The sequence below is a fragment of the Elephas maximus genome, chromosome 21 (assembly GCF_024166365.1).
Source record: "Elephas maximus indicus isolate mEleMax1 chromosome 21, mEleMax1 primary haplotype, whole genome shotgun sequence".
NCBI classification, from domain to species: domain Eukaryota; kingdom Metazoa; phylum Chordata; class Mammalia; order Proboscidea; family Elephantidae; genus Elephas; species Elephas maximus.
Genome location: NC_064839.1, coordinates 70,688,867 through 70,706,472, shown reverse-complemented (window position 1 = coordinate 70,706,472; position 17,606 = coordinate 70,688,867). Strand labels below are relative to the sequence as shown.

At 37.2% G+C, this 17,606-nt stretch overlaps 1 protein-coding gene across 12 annotated transcripts in view; it reads right to left on the bottom strand.

The window, feature by feature from the left end:
* Positions 1-17,606, bottom strand: part of CEP44 (centrosomal protein 44) — a 33,008-nt gene that overhangs the window by 2,284 nt on the left and 13,118 nt on the right. For all 12 annotated transcript variants that reach the window (XM_049863982.1, XM_049863992.1, XM_049863983.1 and 9 more), the window contains 6 exons: positions 16,677-16,824; positions 15,155-15,301; positions 14,684-14,803; positions 12,672-12,842; positions 11,373-11,579; positions 10,559-10,634 (listed from right to left, as the gene is read on the bottom strand). In XM_049863982.1, the coding sequence (XP_049719939.1) occupies positions 10,559-10,634; positions 11,373-11,579; positions 12,672-12,842; positions 14,684-14,803; positions 15,155-15,301; positions 16,677-16,824 (869 nt within the window). The remainder of the gene's footprint in view (positions 1-10,558; positions 10,635-11,372; positions 11,580-12,671; positions 12,843-14,683; positions 14,804-15,154; positions 15,302-16,676; positions 16,825-17,606) is intronic.

Sequence of the window (17,606 nt, the reverse complement as noted above, 5' to 3'; positions counted from 1 at the left end):
TAAAGTGGTAGCATTTATATTAAACACTGAATATCAAAAAATCTGTCAAGATGTTTTCATCCAGCAATGCCTAAGCATTTCACAACTTTTTCAAGACTGTTCTGTGTCAGTTGGCAATTTTTCCTAAAACTGACTATGGAAACTTCTTATAAATCAAGAAACATTTAATATTCTGAGTTGATACATATGTAAAAATTCATGCCTAGAATTTAGGATCCAGTTTTCTACTTCCAAAGAATTGAGCAGCTTTCCATTTCTACCATCCAGATTTTACACATTCAGCGAAATGATGGCAAATCTTCCTCTACAGCTAAATTACAGAACACAACACTTCACTTCAAAACCTAGTAACATCACTAGCTATTCATATATCTATAATGATTCTAAAGCTTCAAATTCTGTCACATTCACCATCAGACAACTCTACTGTATCATGTAATTAAGAGTCTTGCAAAAAGTACACAGAGTAGTTGATCAATTATACTTATTACAAAGGAACTGTAAAGAGTAGCATTTAACGTCAAAACATTGCTTTTAAACTCAGGTTTTCAAATACGTATTCTACTTTGACAATTTCCTACTGAGAAACTGGTAACAACTGGCTAAAAACAGTGTTCTCTTTCCTAAATTGCTGAATATCTCCTTTGTAGGTACTCAACATTGTGAAAGATTTTTGCTACTAACCTATATGATCTTACATTATTTCAGAACAAAAACATGTGACTTCGGAAAATAACAAACTCAGCATTCTCATCTGTCAAATAGGGGTGGAGGTGTTGTTCTTAGGTGCTGTTGAGTCACTTTTGACTCATAGCTGCCCATGTGACAGAGCAGAACTGCCCCATAGGGTACTCTTGGCTATAAACTTTACAGAAGCAGAATGCCAGCTCTTCTTCCCACAGAACCACTGAGGGCTTAAGTGTTGTGTCACCAGGGCTCCTTCTAAAATTAAAGTGGTGAAGTAATGCTCTCTGCATTCAAGTGAAATCAAACTCTGGCTCCAAGTAGCATGCATATGTAATGCTTTATAAATTTGACTCTTAATTTATGCAGTTCAGATTATAAGACATTCACCTTATTCGTCATCTATACTCCATTTCGGTAATGCCCTATCTGCTCATCGCTCTAAGTCCCAGCAGAGTGGCTGATTTATATGTTTACACAAGTGGGTTAAAAGCATGTCCTACAATAACATAAGAATATATTAAGAGGGGTGGTCCAAGATGACAGCATAGTCAGATGCCTCATAACATCCCTCTTATAACAAAGACCCGAGAAAACAAGTGAATTGGATATAAATGACAACTTTAGAACCCTAAGTATCAAAGGCAAAGCTGAAGAATGGGACCAAGTGCCAAGTAGAAGGAGAGACTGTATAAAAACAGTGGACACAGAGGATTATAGACTGCTCGCACCATAACAGCTGAAACTACGTGGCCCTATTGAGACAAGGCAGGCAGCGTTCCCAGCCGAAGCCTCCATAACCTGGTGCAGCCAAGCAGGAGAAACTCTGCACCCACATCCAGGGCCAGGCAGCAGTGCTCCCTACCCTGCCAAAGTTAAGCGTGCTCACCTCACCCACTACGCCTCCTCCAGCCGCCCCCCATGCTGAAGGCCCATGAATCTGCAGTGCCCCCCTAACCCCCTAATCCATCCCCAATCCCATGCCACCGTGGTCCAGCGACACCCACCACCACCCTGCCCCCTGAGCTAGGGGCCCATGGACCAGTGATGCCTGCCCCTTCACTCAGCCACTCACATTGGAAACCTGTGGACTAATGGCACCCACCTCTCCACTCAGCCACTGATGCTGGGGACCTGTGGAATGGCAGTGCCCAATTCTCCATCCAGCCACCCATGCCAAGAGCACAGGAAATTAAGTGGAACAAACTACAAAAAAATGAAAGCAGTAAACTCATATCTACAGTTAATTATACTGAATGTAATTGGCTTAAATGCACCAGCAAAGAGACGGACAGTGGCAGAATGGATTAAAAAAAAAAAAAAAGGATCCATCTATAACGCTGTCTACAAGAGATACACTTCAGACACTAAGACATAAATAAACTAAAACTCAAAGGATGGACAAAACATATCAAACAAACAATAACCAAAAAAAGCAGGAGTGCCAATATTAATCTCTGATAAAATACACTTTAAGGCAAAATCTACAATAGAAGGTAAGAAAGGACATTATATAATGATTAAAGGGTGAATCCACCAAGAGAACATAACCATAATAAATATACACCCATCCAGCGACAAATCTCCAAAATACATAAAATAAACTCTAACAGCACTGAAAAGAAAAATAGACGGTTCCACAGTAATAGTAGGAAACTTAATGCACCATTTTTCGGTGAAGGACAGAATGACTAGAAACAAACTTCACTAAGATAAAGGAGATCTACATGGCACAATCAACCAACTTGACCTCACAGACACATAGAGAACACGCCAATCAACAGCAGCAACCACTCCACATGGATCATTCTCCAGAATAGACCATGTTACAGGCCACAAAGCCAGCTTCAATAAAATCCAAAACATTGAAATAATACAAAGCATTTTCTCTGATCACAACACTGTAAAACCAGAAATCATTAACAGGAAGAGAAAGGGCGGGGCGGGGGGGGGAATCAAACACATGGAAACTGAATGACACCTTGCTTAAAAACCACTGGATAACAGAAGAAATAAAAAATGAAATTTAAAAAAATCCTAGAATCAAATGAGAAGGAAAACTCAACATACCAAAACCTCTGGGACACAACAAAAGCAGTGCTCAGACCCAATTTATAGCAATAAACACACACACCAAAAAAGGGATAAAATCAAAACATTAACCCTACAACTCAAACAAACAGAAAGAGAGCAGCAAAAGAAGCCCACAGCCACGAGAAGAAATGAAATAATAAAGATTAGAACAGAAATAAATGGAACAGAAAAACAACAGAAAGAATCAACGAGAAGTTGGTTCTTAGAAAGGATCAATAAAATCGACAAACCACTGACTAAATTAACAAAAGAAAAGCAGAAGAAGAAGCAAATAACCCAAATAAGAAATAAGATGGGTGACATCACAACAGAACCAACTGAACTAAAAAGGATTATAACAGAGTATTATGAAAAACTACTCCAACAAATCTGAAAACCTAGAGGAAATGGGTATTTTTCTAGAAATATAATATCTACCTAAACTAACACAAACTGAGGTATAAAAACTGAACAGGCCCATAACAAAAGAAAAGATTGAAGAGTAATTAAAAAAAACTCCAAACAAAAAAAAAGAAAGAGATCTCGCACAAATAGCTTCACTGGAGAATTCTACCAAATATTCAGAGAAGAGCTCATACCAGCACTAGTCAAGCTATTTCAGAGCGCAGAAAAGGAATACTCCCGAATTCATTCTATGAAACCAACATTACCCTGATACCAAAGCCAGGCAAAAACACGACACCCACACACAAAAATTATAGACCAATATTGTTGCTGTTAGGTGCCGTTGAGTCGATTCTGACTCATAGCAACCCTATAGGACAGAGTAGAAATGCCCCACAGGGTTCCTAAGGAGTGGCTGGTGGATTTGAACTGCCCACCTTTTGGTTAGCAGCCAAGCTCTTAACCACTGCACCATGAATACAGACGCCGAAATTCTCAACAAAATTCTAGCCAATAGAGTTCAACAGAATATCAAAAAAAAAAAAAATCATGACCAAGTGGGGTTCATATCAGTATGCAAGGATGGTTCAACATTAGAAAATCAAGGTAGTCCACCACATAAACAAAAGAATCACATGACCATCTCAAACAATGCAGAAGAGGCTTTGATAAAGTCCAAAACCGATTCCTTATTAAAAAACTCAGCAAAATAAGAATACAAAGGAAATTCCTCAACATAAAAAAGGGCATTTACACAAAAACAACTGCCAACACCATTCTAAACAGAGGACTGAAAGCATTCCCATGGAGAATGCAAACCAGACAAGGATGCCCTTTATCACCACTCTTATTCAAAACTGTACTGAAAGTCCTAGCTAGAGCAATAAGGCAAGAAAAGGAAATAAAGGACAATCAAATTGGTAAGGAAGAAGTAAAACTATCCCTATTTGCAGATGATATGATCAAATACATAGAAAACCCCAAAGATTTCAAAAGAAAGCTACTGGAACTAATAGGATTCGGCAAAGGAGCAGGATACAAGACCAACATATAAAAATCAGTTGGATTCCTCTACACTAACAAAAAGAACATTGAAAAAGAAATCAGGAAAACAATACCACTTACAATGGCCCCCCAAAAGATAAAATACTTAGGAATAAATCCAACCAGGGTTGTAAAAGACCTATATAAAGAAAACTACAAAACATTACTGCAAGAAACCAAAAGAGATCTACATAAATGGCAAAATACTCCATGCTCACAGATAGGAAGAATTAACATCATGAAAAAGTCAGTACTACCCAAACTGATCTGTAGATATAATGCAATCTTGATCCAAATTCCAACAGCATTCTTTAATGAGATGGAAAAATTAAAGACCAACTTTATACAGAAAGGAAAGTGGCCCCAGACAAATATAGCATTATTGAAGAAGAAGAACGAAGAGGCCTCCTACTATCTGATCTCAGAACTTACCATTCAGTCATAGTAGTCAAAACAGCTTGGTGCTTGTACAATGACACATAACCAATGGAACAGAATTGAGAATCCAGATGTAAACCCATCCATCTATATACAGCTGATCTTCAACAAAGAGCGAAAGTCCATTAAATGAGGAAGAGACAGTCTAATAAACGGTGTTGGCAAAACTGGACGTTTATCTGTAGAAAAATGAAACAGGACTCATACCTCATACCATACACAAAAACTAACTCAAAATGGATCAAGACCTAAGTATAAAACCTAAAACTATGAAGATTGTGGAAGAAAAAATAGAGACAATACTATGAGCCCTAATATACAGCATAAACAGAATACCAAACATGAAACTAAAAAAGCACAAAAAAGCAGAAGATGAACTAGAAATGGGAGCTCCTAAAATTTAAATACTTATGCTCATCAAAAGGCTCCAAAAGAGTAAAACGAGAACCTAGACTGGGAACAAAAATTCAGGCCACGTCATATCAGACAAGTCTAATCTTTAAAATATATAGAAAACTTCGATATCTCAACAACAGAAAGACAAACAATCCAATTAAAAAACAGGCAAAGGATATGAACAGACATTTCATCAAAGAACACATTCAAATTGTTAACAAACACATGAAGAAATGCTCACATTCATTAGCCACTAGAGAAATGCAAATCAAAACTACAATGAGATACCACCTCTCTTAGTCATCTAGTGCTGCTGTAACAGAAATACCATAAGTGGATGGCTTTAACAAAGAGAAATTTATTCTCTCACAGTCTACACTGGATCAAGGATATGACCTTAGTAAGGGTGTTATAATCCCTACCCTAATCCTCTTAAACATAAAATTATCATCACAAAATGGGGGACAACCACAAAATACTGGGAAACATGGCCTAACCAAGTTGACATGTATTTTGGGGGGACACAATTCAATCCATGATACCATCTCACCCGACATTACTAGCACTAATCAAAAATAAATAAATAAATAACAAATGTTGGCAAGGTTGTAGGGAGATTGGAACTTTGATACAATGCTGGAAGGAATGTAAAATGGTTCATCCACTATGGAAAACTGTCTGGTGCTTCCTTAAAAAGCTAGAAATAGAAATACCATATAATTCAGCAATTCCATTCCTAGATACATACCGTAAAGAAATAAGAGCTTTGACACAAATAGACATAGGCACCCCCATGTTCATTGCAGCATTATTCATAATAACAAAAAGATGGAAACAACTTAAGTGGCCATCAACAGATGAATGGATAAACAAATTGTGGCACATACATACAATGGAATGCTATGCAACCATAAAGAATAACAATGAATCCACTAAGCATTTCACAACATAGATGAATTTGGAGGACATTATGCTGAGGGAAATAAGTCAACCACAATAGGACAAACACTGTATGAAACCACTCTTTTTTTAAAAAAACAAGAAAATGTTTACACACACACAAAAAAATTCTTTGATGGTTATCAGGAATGGGAGGAAAAGAGAAGGAAAATCAATAACTAGATAGAAGATATGTATTATCACCGATGAAAAAAAAACACAACAAACCAAACCCACTGCCATCAAGTTGATTCTAACTCACAGTGACCCCATAGGGTTGCCAAGGAACACCTAGTAGATTTGAACTGCCAACCTTTTGGTTAGCAGCCAAAAGCTTAACCATTGTGCCATCAAAGGACCATAGACTCGGGGGACAGCTACATCAATTGGCACAACATAGTTCATAAAGACAATGTTCTGCATCCTACTTTGGTGAGTAGCATCTGAGATCTTAAAAGCTTGGGATGAGCAATCTATGATACAACTATTGGTCTCTTCCCACCCAGAGTAAAGGAGAGTGAAAAAAATGAAAGGCTTAAGCAAACAATTAGGCCAAAGGACTAGCGGGCCACATGAGCCACAGCCTACACAACCTGAGACAGAAGAACTAGATGGTGCCCGGCTGCCACTACTGTCTGCTCTGACTGGGATCACAACAGAGGGTCCTGGACTGAGCAGGAGAAAAATGTAACACAAAAAATCAAATTCACAAAACCGGGGGAATCCCAAGACTATGGCCTAAGACTCCCTTCTGACTTGGAACCGACATCATTCTCAGTGACCACTTTTCAGCCAAACAATAGACAGGCCCATAAAATAAGCAGTAACACCTGAGAGGAATGTGCTCCTCCGAACAATCAATTATACAAGATCAAAACGACAACATTTGCCCAACAGCAAAGATGAGAATGCAGGAAGGGGTATAAGAACCGGACAAAAGGAAATGGGAAACCCAGGGCAGAAACAGGGAGAGTGCTGACACATTGTGGGGAATGCAAAGAATGTCATGGAACACTTTATCTACGAACTACCAAATGGGAAACTAATATTCCCTGTAAACTTTTATCTAAAGCACAATTATAAAAAAAAAAAAAAGGAATATATTAGGCTTGAAACATGCAAAAGTAAGCCTGAAAAAGGCAATATTATGCAAATAATAAGCATTCAACATTCTTTCAGTGTATAAAAATTTGAACTCAACTATAGGCAGGTAGTGAAGACACAGTGAAATACAGATGTACTTGACAAATAAGTCCACAAAATAAAGCTCTTGCTCTCCAGGATCTTAGAGTCTAGTTTCTATTTGTGGAATAAATGAATAATAAATGGGGGGGGGAAGTCAACCTTTTACCAAATTTGAGTTTTGCTGTCTACATTAAATTTAGTGCCTGAAACACTGGTTGTATCTTATAACCTAATCACCGAAATTGTTCTCCGTACGATGAAATCAGCATGTGCACTAAATCTGCAGTGGCTGAGAGAATACTTCAGAGCCAAGTTGCCTGGATTCCAACCTGCTCCGCCATTCAACAGCTGTGTGGTCTTTGTCATAGTTACTCTTTGTACTTCAATTTCCTCATTTGTAAAGTACGGATATACTTATCTTGCAGGGTTGCTATGAGAATTAATCGGTTAATACAGCATTTAGAAAAGTGCCAGGCATACAGTTAGTACTATAATGTACTGTCGTTACTGTTATCATTAAATTGTTACATACATTAGGGATGAAAGATTTAATGACGTTAAACATCTAGAGATTTAAAACTTTAATTAGTTCTCAACTGGACAAATATGATTTAAGCACAGATACAAGGCAGAATTCATTCAGAGCTTTGTTTATAAAAAAAATACAAGATTCAGAAAGTATGCATACCAATGTTCATTGCAGCATCGTTCACAATAGCAAAAAGATGGAAACAACTTAGGTGCCCATCAAGAGACAAATGGCTAAACAAATTATGGTGCATACACACAATGGAATACTGTGCAATGATAAAGAATAATGATGAATCCGCGAAACATCTCATGACATGGATGAATCTCGAGGGCATTATGCTGAGTGAAATCAGTCAGTCACGAAAGGACAAATATTGTATGAGAACACTATTATAAGAACTCAAGAAAAAGTTTAAACACAGAAAAAAGCATTCTTTGATAGTTATACGGGTGGGGAGGGAGAAGGAAGAAAATTCACTAACTAGACAGTATACAAGGATCAACTTCAGTGAAGAGAAGGACACAATACAGGGGAAGTCAATACAACTGGACCAAAGCAAAAGCTATGCAGTTTCCTGGACACATCCAAATACTTTGAAGGACAGAGTAGCTGGGGCCTGGGGACCACGGTTTGGGGGGCATCTAAGTCATGTGGCCTAATAAATTTATCAAGAAAATGTGCTGCATCTCACTTTGATGAGTGGCATCTGGGTTCTTAAAACCTTGCAAGCGGCCATCTAAGATGCATCAATTGGTCCCATCCCACCTGGAGCAAAGGAGAGTGAAGAAAACCAAAGATACAAGGAAAATATTAGCCCAAGAGACTAAAAGACCACATAAACCAGAGACTCCATCAACCTAAGACCAGAAGAACAAGATGGTGCCCAGCTACCACCAGTGACTGCCCTGACAGGGAACACAACAGAGAGTCCTGAACAGAGCAGGGGAAAAGTGTGGAGCAGAACTCAAATTCACATAAAAAGACCAGACTTACTAGTCTGACAGAGACTGGAGGAACCCCCAAAACTATGGCTCCCCGAATGCTCTGTTAACCCAGAACTGAAACCATGCAGACAAAGATTAGTCAGGACTATAGAACAAAAAATAATATATGTGAGGAATGGGCTTCTTAGTTCAATCAGGTACTCAAGACCAAATGGGTGGCTCCTGTCCAGAGGCAGAATGAGAAAGCAGGAACAGACGAAACTGGATGAATGAACAGAGGAAATCTGGGGTGGAAAGGGGAGATGTCCTGTCACATTGTCGGGATTGCAACTAATGTCACAAAACAATATGTGTATTAATTTTTGTATGAGAAATTAACTTGAGCTGTGAACTTTCACCTAAAGCACACACACAAAAAAGAACTAACCACAGCCCCAGTTCTCCTTAGGCCACTCACAGTTCGACTCACCTTCCTCAGAAAGAGAAACAGAGACAAAGACAGAGATAGGGGAGTCACAGAGACCCTGTGAATTGGTTCCATCTCAGAGGACATACCCACCCAAAGACACTCAAAGACAAACCACAGTAGAGTATTGCATAAAATGAAAAAACCAGCTGCCATCAAGTCAATTTCAGGGGCAACCCCTTGGGTGTCAAAATAGAACCGTAGGGTTTTCAATGGCTGATTTACTGTTGGATGGTTATAGCTCGGTTAACTGTTGATCCAGTCTTTCGTGAACAATCCCTGGGCTAACCGTGCCTTTGTCCTTGAAGCTTTGAGAGGTTAACACGTATAACTCCTCTCACTGCACCACTTCCTTATTCCCATTCATCCAACCACCACTTTTACTAGCACATGAGAATTTTTAGTTTCCCACCTGGTCTATAAGCCTTTGCCTTCAACCTCTGGCCTTAAGATAACCAGCTGGGTCTGTCTTGGTCCCTCTTCTCCCCTTTCTTCTAGTACAGGGCAACAGCAGAAAACACCCCAAGACAAGAAGAGCCCACGTGCCTGGCTCCCAGAAGCATGTAACCCAGACAGGGAGAAGTCTGCTTAGGCTTCTGGACTAGACGAGTGATAAAACCATAGCAAACAAATCACCCCTCAGGGCAAAAAGGTCTGAAACTTAGAGGGAAGAGAAGATGAAAGCTGCAGGTCTCTCTGTAAATTATATATTATCCATGCCTAGAATACCCAGAGGGGTCATGAATTTAGAGATTTCAACACAACAGCAACAACAAAAAGCCAGTATCTGATACCTTATATTCCTAAAACTCATTTCATCTCTGGGAATGAACACTTAAAAAAAAATTTTTTTTTTTTTTTAATAGGGAGGGGAAAAAAAAAAACAGTGAATAAATTATTTAAGAGAGGAAAAAAAAAAAAAGCTGCCACTGGAAAACAGACCAGAAATTCTTATCCTTGTTGCTCAGTCACACTGAAAAGGTCCATACCCTAGTGAAGTCAAGTGATACGGAGAAGTCCGGCCTAATTTCAGATTTGCTCACTTTATCATGATCAATGAATTGTTTAAATGTAAGGGGTTTATAAGACTTTATTGTTTAGTGACGAATGTGTTTTCTTCTCTTTCTTCTAATATTTATATTGGAAAAAGTTACTACTTAAGTTTAAATTAGAAATTTTGGAGGTTTATTTGTATTACGGTAGACCATTGAGCAATTAAAAGAGTAGAACATCTCTAAAAGTTCCTAACTTATTCAACCACTCTATGTGAGCTGGCTTCTTAAGCTTTCCTTGGCTTCAGTAGTCTGTAGGTTCATGTCTTCTTTGTTCCTTGGAGTTTTGCAATTTCCCCAAAAAGTCAGGATGGAGAATATTAAAATTACTACATAGCCATAAAAGTCATTTCTCTGCAAACTCCTTATACCACCAGTACCAATATTGTTAAGAACTTACCACAACTCAGATGATCCATGTGCCTACTAGAAGCAGAGTCCTCACTCATTTCATTCAACTCTATATATTCATCATTCTGGAATGATATAGTTTATTAATATTTAGAATAAAATAAGAAAAATATCATTTAATATTATTACTGCCAAGCATAAAGTATAAAGATGGCATAACGTTTAATTAATTTATTTATTAAACAATACATAAATATTCCTATGTACAAGAAACAATCTTTTAAATGTGAAATCAGATAGTAAGTTTTTCTTTTAATCTACTTTGTTTTCTAGAAAGGAAACGTAAACCAGATGTTGCGATCCTAAGTAAATAAAGAAATTTGACAACGCAACAGCAAATTCAGTAACTGTTTCTATGTAATTCACAATATAACTGAGGCAAGTGAGAAGAGGAGATAAGAGTTATAATCTTAATTTTTCCTCTCCTGCCAATATTTGTCTTCCCTTACCCTGTAAAACATACCATTTGTACTAATAAAGGATATAAAATAATAATAGTTTCGAGATTTTCATACAGAAAGTCAAACATTGTCTTATAACATTTTAAGTACTTTCAAGTAGTATTAACAGCTCTAAATGCTCAATTTACAGGTGTGGCAGGTTGTCTTCCTTCATAAAGTAAAAACAGCAGCCACATCAACAACAACAAAACAGGCTGTAGGTAAGCAGGACGTTACTTTAACGAAACTCTCCCATTCCTGAATGTTCTTTTATTTAGCACTTCCAAAAGAATATACACATAACAATGAATAAAGGAAATACTTTATTGTATCTAAGATATTCTATAACTGTCAGGAAAATACCTTTTTAGACAAAAGCATTTCTGTTTCAAGAAGAGTGACACGACTTAGAAGATTGGTCCAGGCCTTTTCATTTACTGTCACTTTTCCTTTCATTTTTTCTTCTAAACACTCTATCCTACTCTCTAGCCCACTAAGCTGCTTCAGCTTTTCTTGACATTCAGCAAGCACAGTCTGTAGTCCAGCAATCTCAGAATCGAGTTTCACATCCTACAATGATCAGAAGGGTTAAAGACAATAACACACAAACTGAAATCCTTAAAACCCAGGGATTCCCATTGCCATCGTGTTATTTCAATAGTGAAAAGAGGCAGTACTGTACGGAAGCTGGGGGTGCTGCCTCTGGAGGCAGACTGCTGGCTGCGTAAACCAGCTCATCTAAGCTCTGGGCCTTTGTGCACTCCTTCTGAGGAGTGAGTGAGTTAATCTGCAAACGCCCTTGGAACAACAGCAGGTGGTACGATAAAACTGGCACTAGCTGCCTTCTTGTGATGACACCTAGCACAAAGCTAAGAGGAAATGACCAAAAAATGCACTGAGATTTCTCATTTGGCCTTCTCACAGGAAATAAGCCCAATGGCCATGCAGTAGTTTTGATAAATGCCGACTGTATAAAGAGATATAGAGAAGTCAGACATAGGAGAAAGACAGAAGCAGCAGGTGTAAGAGAAGCACTAGAGAGTAAACACTATAACGGGGTCTGTAACAATAAAGATTAATAGAAACAGTATTTTAAAAGAGACAGAAAAGAAGGACCCAAAAAGGAAAAAAAAAAAAGCAGCGGTGTGCATATTTTTCCATTTATTAATATACGGAACGTTGAAGCCCTGGTGGCGTACTGGTTAAGAGCTACAGCTGCTAACCAAAAGGTCAGCAGTTCAAATCCTCCAGCCACTCCTTAGAAATCCTATGAGGCAGTTCTACTCCGTCCTATAGAATCGCTATGGGTTGAAATCGACTCTACGGCAACAGCTCTGCCAATCTTTGGGTTAGCAATCGAGTTCTTAACCACTGTGCCAGGTACTACTTCCTACTAGACTAAATTCCTTGAAGGCAAGCATCATGTCCTACTCGCCTTTGCATTACCCACAGCACCTAGCCCAGTATTGTAACCTAAGAGGCAAAGAAGCTCTGTTGAATTATACTCAAGAAGATTCACAGATTGTGAAGTAACAGAAACATAAGTAATATGTCAGGATAAATAATTGAGAGAGCTAGAAATATTCCAAAGTTTAGATACTAAAATAATCACATCAAAGTAAGAAATACTGGCCATCTGTTAAAGAAGTCCAAAATTCTTACTTGTTGCTCGGACTTGATTTCAGGGGCCTTCATTTCAGGTATCTTTATTTCAGGAGGCTTTATGTCAGACACATCAAAGGCTTCGTTGGCATCTGTCACGGTACTTAATGTACCTTCAGGAATGTCAGCACTATCTTCGTTATACAGGTGACGAATCACCACAGCTTTTTTCTGCATGGAGAAAAATATGTAAGAGCTGCTTCAATGTTTTTTGCACACAATTATTTTAAACACACAAGTAGTAAATTCCATAAAAGAAACATCTGCCTTTTATGATTCACAAATGTTTAAATTAGCACATATGATATATATACATATTAATAGGTAAGTTATTAATACTATGTTTTACATGCAGTGATAAAATTATAATATAATTTTAAAAAGCATTCTTATAGTTTAGAAAAAATACTGAAATATTTATTCAGTGATATGTGGGATTTGTTTCAAAATGTTCCCGTTTTGTGCCGGGCGGTAATATCACAGGAGGTGGTTAGAACAAAGATGAAACACGATGAGCGACAAGTTGAGAAGCTGTTGAAACTGGGTGAGGGGTACTTTTGTGGTATCTGAAATTTTTCCATAATAAAAAAGTTAGGAAAAAAGCTTCTGAAATAATATCCACATAGAAATAATCAAGTCGCTCTTTAAGACCCATTTATTTTATTTTTTCTATTTAGAAAAAATACTTAACAATGACAAAGGGGAAGTCTTTACAATAAGGCATTAGGTCAAACTATGCATTTATGCAGGACTCTACTGCCTACTTCCCGTTCCACAAACAGCCCACATATGCACTATCAAAATATACGTGATACAGAAGTCATAGACAGTATTCCACAGAAGGCACTGGGAAGGCAGACAATTTGCTTTAGTATTATCTCAACTTTTGCCTGTAAGCAAAGAAATATACTTACTGACTCAAACGTTTCTAAATCTGAGAACTTGTAACAGTTTTTCAAATTTTTGATAGTTCAAACATGACGTAACATTACATTTTGATAGGTAACAAAAAAATTCTTTGTTTTAAAATAAAAACCCAGTTTTAAAATAAAAACCCAGTTTTAAAATAAAAACCCAGTTTTAAAATAAAAACCCAGTTTTAAAATAATAAAGTATAATATCTTCAAATTTTGAATCTCCCTTTGTTAAGATAATAAAGATAACCCTCCAGCCCCAATATGAAATAAAGATTGAAAAGTACATTTAGTTATATCAACTCATAATTGTAAGAACGTAACTCATGTATTTTGAATTAAAGCAGAAATAATTCTCTATATTTTACTTCAGCCAGAAACTATTCACATTTTTTCTCTAATTACACACTGATTATTCATCTGGTCCCATCTTTCAGTTCCAGAAAGGGTTTACTCCAGATGGAAGGCAGCTGAAAGTCCATTTATGATTATAAAATAATATTTTTGACTTCAGTCTCCTTTGGAGATAGACAAATTGTATCTCTAAACGCACTGGATGCATTTGGCTACAGATGATCAAAGCATATCTATCTATCAGCATGAGAGAAAATACCTAAAACATTAATCTAAAACCAGATTACAGGTTTAGGCACTATCAGTTATCGCATAATTCATATTCCTGGTTATAGAAATATGAATGTATGTAAATGAATCATCATAACCTATTACCATTATTAACGGTAGGTTCTTCCTACGTTCCTACCTATTACGAAGACCAGATATGTCATTAACAGCAAATGTAAATGACCACACAGCATAACCTTCCTAAGTCACTGTCGTTCTGAGAAATGAGGCAGAATTAGGAATTAGAAATACAAAGAGAAAGCCGGATCAATTTTGCATCTCTACCCTCTTCTTATAACTTCAGGAACGTTCTCCAGAAAAATATATGGCCTACATCTTTAAAAAGTCTCTACACTCTAATGTCTGACTAGACTGTTCTGCCAGGTGCCAGACAGCAACGTGAAGCTTGTATACTGGACTAATTGATAGATAACTCTTCCTCAAACTGCATGACACGTTTTCTTTTTCCCATACCTTTCCTGAAGTCATAAACCTTCCAGTGACATCAATGCCGACAGGTTCTGTAGCTGTTTTTTCACTATCCAAAGGCTCTGACTTACCAAAACTAATCTTCTTTCTCTGTTGTGATGGAGTCTAAAAAAAAAAAATGTATTAGAATAACAACTCTTGTGTGAAGACATGAGGGACATTAAATTCTACTACCATTTACATGCTCATGACTATCAAGTAATGAGACAATAATGACACTGTATGGCTTCTAAAAACTAAGAAGTGCTGAAAATGTATTATGTTTGAACTGTTATTTAAGGACTAGCAGCTCCAAGTCACAGATGTGTAAAAACAAGCCACTAGTGTTTAAAGCAAACATCAAGCTTTGTCAGGTTACCCAAATCTGTGAATTTTCTGTGTAGGGTACTGGTTTTATACATTAAGATAGTGGGCCACTTAGCTTAAGTTACTATTAAAATCTATTCACAGAATTACCTTCTCAAGACTACTCAACTCCTTGTGCTTTTTCATCACAAAATTCAAAATATCACAAATAATTTGTATTTTCCATTCTGCAAACCCACACTGAAGAAATTGCTTTTTTGTCAAAATTGGCTTGTAATTAAATTGATCACGAAGAAGCTGTAAAGAGGGAACAGACTGATGTAATAACTAGGTACAATTTCTTTCTAAAATCCAAAATGATAAACAGCCACCTGGCAAATGCCATCTTTGAAAGGAAAAGGAGCACTGAGCTATTAACTAAAGGATACTGAAGACGTTCACAGGGATGGTGTGAGCCACGACCAGGAAGAAGAGATAGCCGGGAAAAAAACAGGTAGCTAGGGGTCTACCAGAGGATAGATGGCTACCAAGAGACATGGAAAGTTATACAGTAAAACCTACAAAAGCCAGAACCTGTATGAGGCAGAAACCAGTCAGAAAAAGAAAACGAGCAATGGAAAAGCGTTAAGACTGCACCCTGTCGAAGGTGGAAAATGTGAGACCCAGAAATCCAAGGCAGTCCTGTCAAGTTCCAGCTCTCACAGGTTTCACTGCAGATCATCATTAAAAAGCCCAAATATCCTCATAGGTACTAGAAAAACTCCTTAACTCACTAATGAAGAAAGAATGCTATACCAGATATATCAGAAAACTATAATTCTATCTGTTGGTAATTCATCCACTATGTAATTTTTTAAGAAAAGTCAGTTGGCCTCTGAGTCTCAGCTCCTCATTTGTGAAATAAGAAAATGAGATTTAGACCCATAGTTTTTAAAATATACTCTGTGGAATCCTGGGATTTTTCGCAAGTACATCTTAGGCTTCCATGGGAGGTTTCCGGGGATTAGAGGCAAAGAAAGGGAAGATTAAGCAAAGACCCTACATATAAAAATTCCCATTTCATCCAGTGCAACTCTACTTTTTTTTTAAAAAAGATTGGATTCGATAAATGGGCTTTATCACTAAAAAAAAAAAAAAAAGTTTTAGAAAGCCATAGTACTTGAGCAAAAATTAATAAAAATACGATTCTTTTTTAATCAGTATGAGACTAAATGTATTCACCAAACGTATAGACAAGTATAGATACTAGGGTAGAAACAATATAAGACAGGGACTCAGACCTCAAAGAAGATGCAAACTTTACATATAAGTAAGTTTTAATTACTTTTTACAAACAATTAAATTAACTCATAATCCTATGAACTGCAAATATTATTCAATAAAATCACACTTCTTTCTAATTTCTGCCAGTGTACCAAATTTTACTGATTTACTAAAATTTGATACAAAAAGAGCAAATGATAGCCAATGACAAATGCTTATCAATTGCCACATTTATTAGACTATAAAACATTTACAAAGCAAACTTGAATTGCATCTTGATTTCAAAAGGGGCTACATTTAAATGAGATAAATATATACACAAATACTATGAAATGTGTGTGCTACATACACTTAATTTTCACAAGCCAACCAATAACTTCTAAAATAATTACATTTCATAAACTAATACCTTATAGACAGCATCTATAAAGCGCAAGTCATTCTTTGCTATGAGTTCTACGTTGGATTCCATCAGAAGTTCTGCTACATAAGGCGAATATGAAGTAAGAGAATAGCTGATGATTGGCAAACTGGCTGCTGTGTCTCCCTTTATCAAACTGTAAGGGGAAAAAAAGAAAAGATTTTAATGAGCATAATTCCACAAAGTTGGACAAGCAGGTAAATATGAGAAATGTTGTCAATAATTTATAACGAAAACCATAACTATTAGCTGATGTGTAGGATTTTCTAGATTCCATCTCCTACTCTAAACTGGTCTATTATTAGATTACTGTAGAATATTTCTCATCAGCTCATAAATTTACCCTAGTGGAAGGGTGGAGCCAACATGGCGCTACAGACAGAAGCACCACGCCATCCCTCTACAGCAAACCCCTGGAAAACTAAATAAAACAGGTACAAACGTCAATCCTAGAACCCTAAGTGTCAAATGACCAGACTTACTGGCCTGACACGGACTGGAGAAACTCCAAGAGTACGGCCTCTGGACACCCTTTTAACTCAGTGCTGAAGTCACTCCTGAGGTTCACCCTTCACCCGAAGATAAGACAGGCTCATAAAATAAAATGAGACTAAATGGGCACACCAACCCAAGGGCAAAGACAAGAAGGCAGGAGGGGACAGGAAAGCTGGTAATGGGGAAACCCAGGGCGTTGACCCATTCTAAGGTTGGCAACCAATGTCACAAAACAGTATGTGTGTTAATTGCTTAACGAGAAACTAATTTGCTCCATAAACTGTGATCTAAAATAGAGTAAAAAAAAATTTTTTTTTTACCTTAAGAACTAATACCACTGAACAATTTGTGTAGAAATTGTCAAATGGGAACCTAATTTGCTGTATAAACGTTCACTGAAAACACAACAAAATATTACTAAAA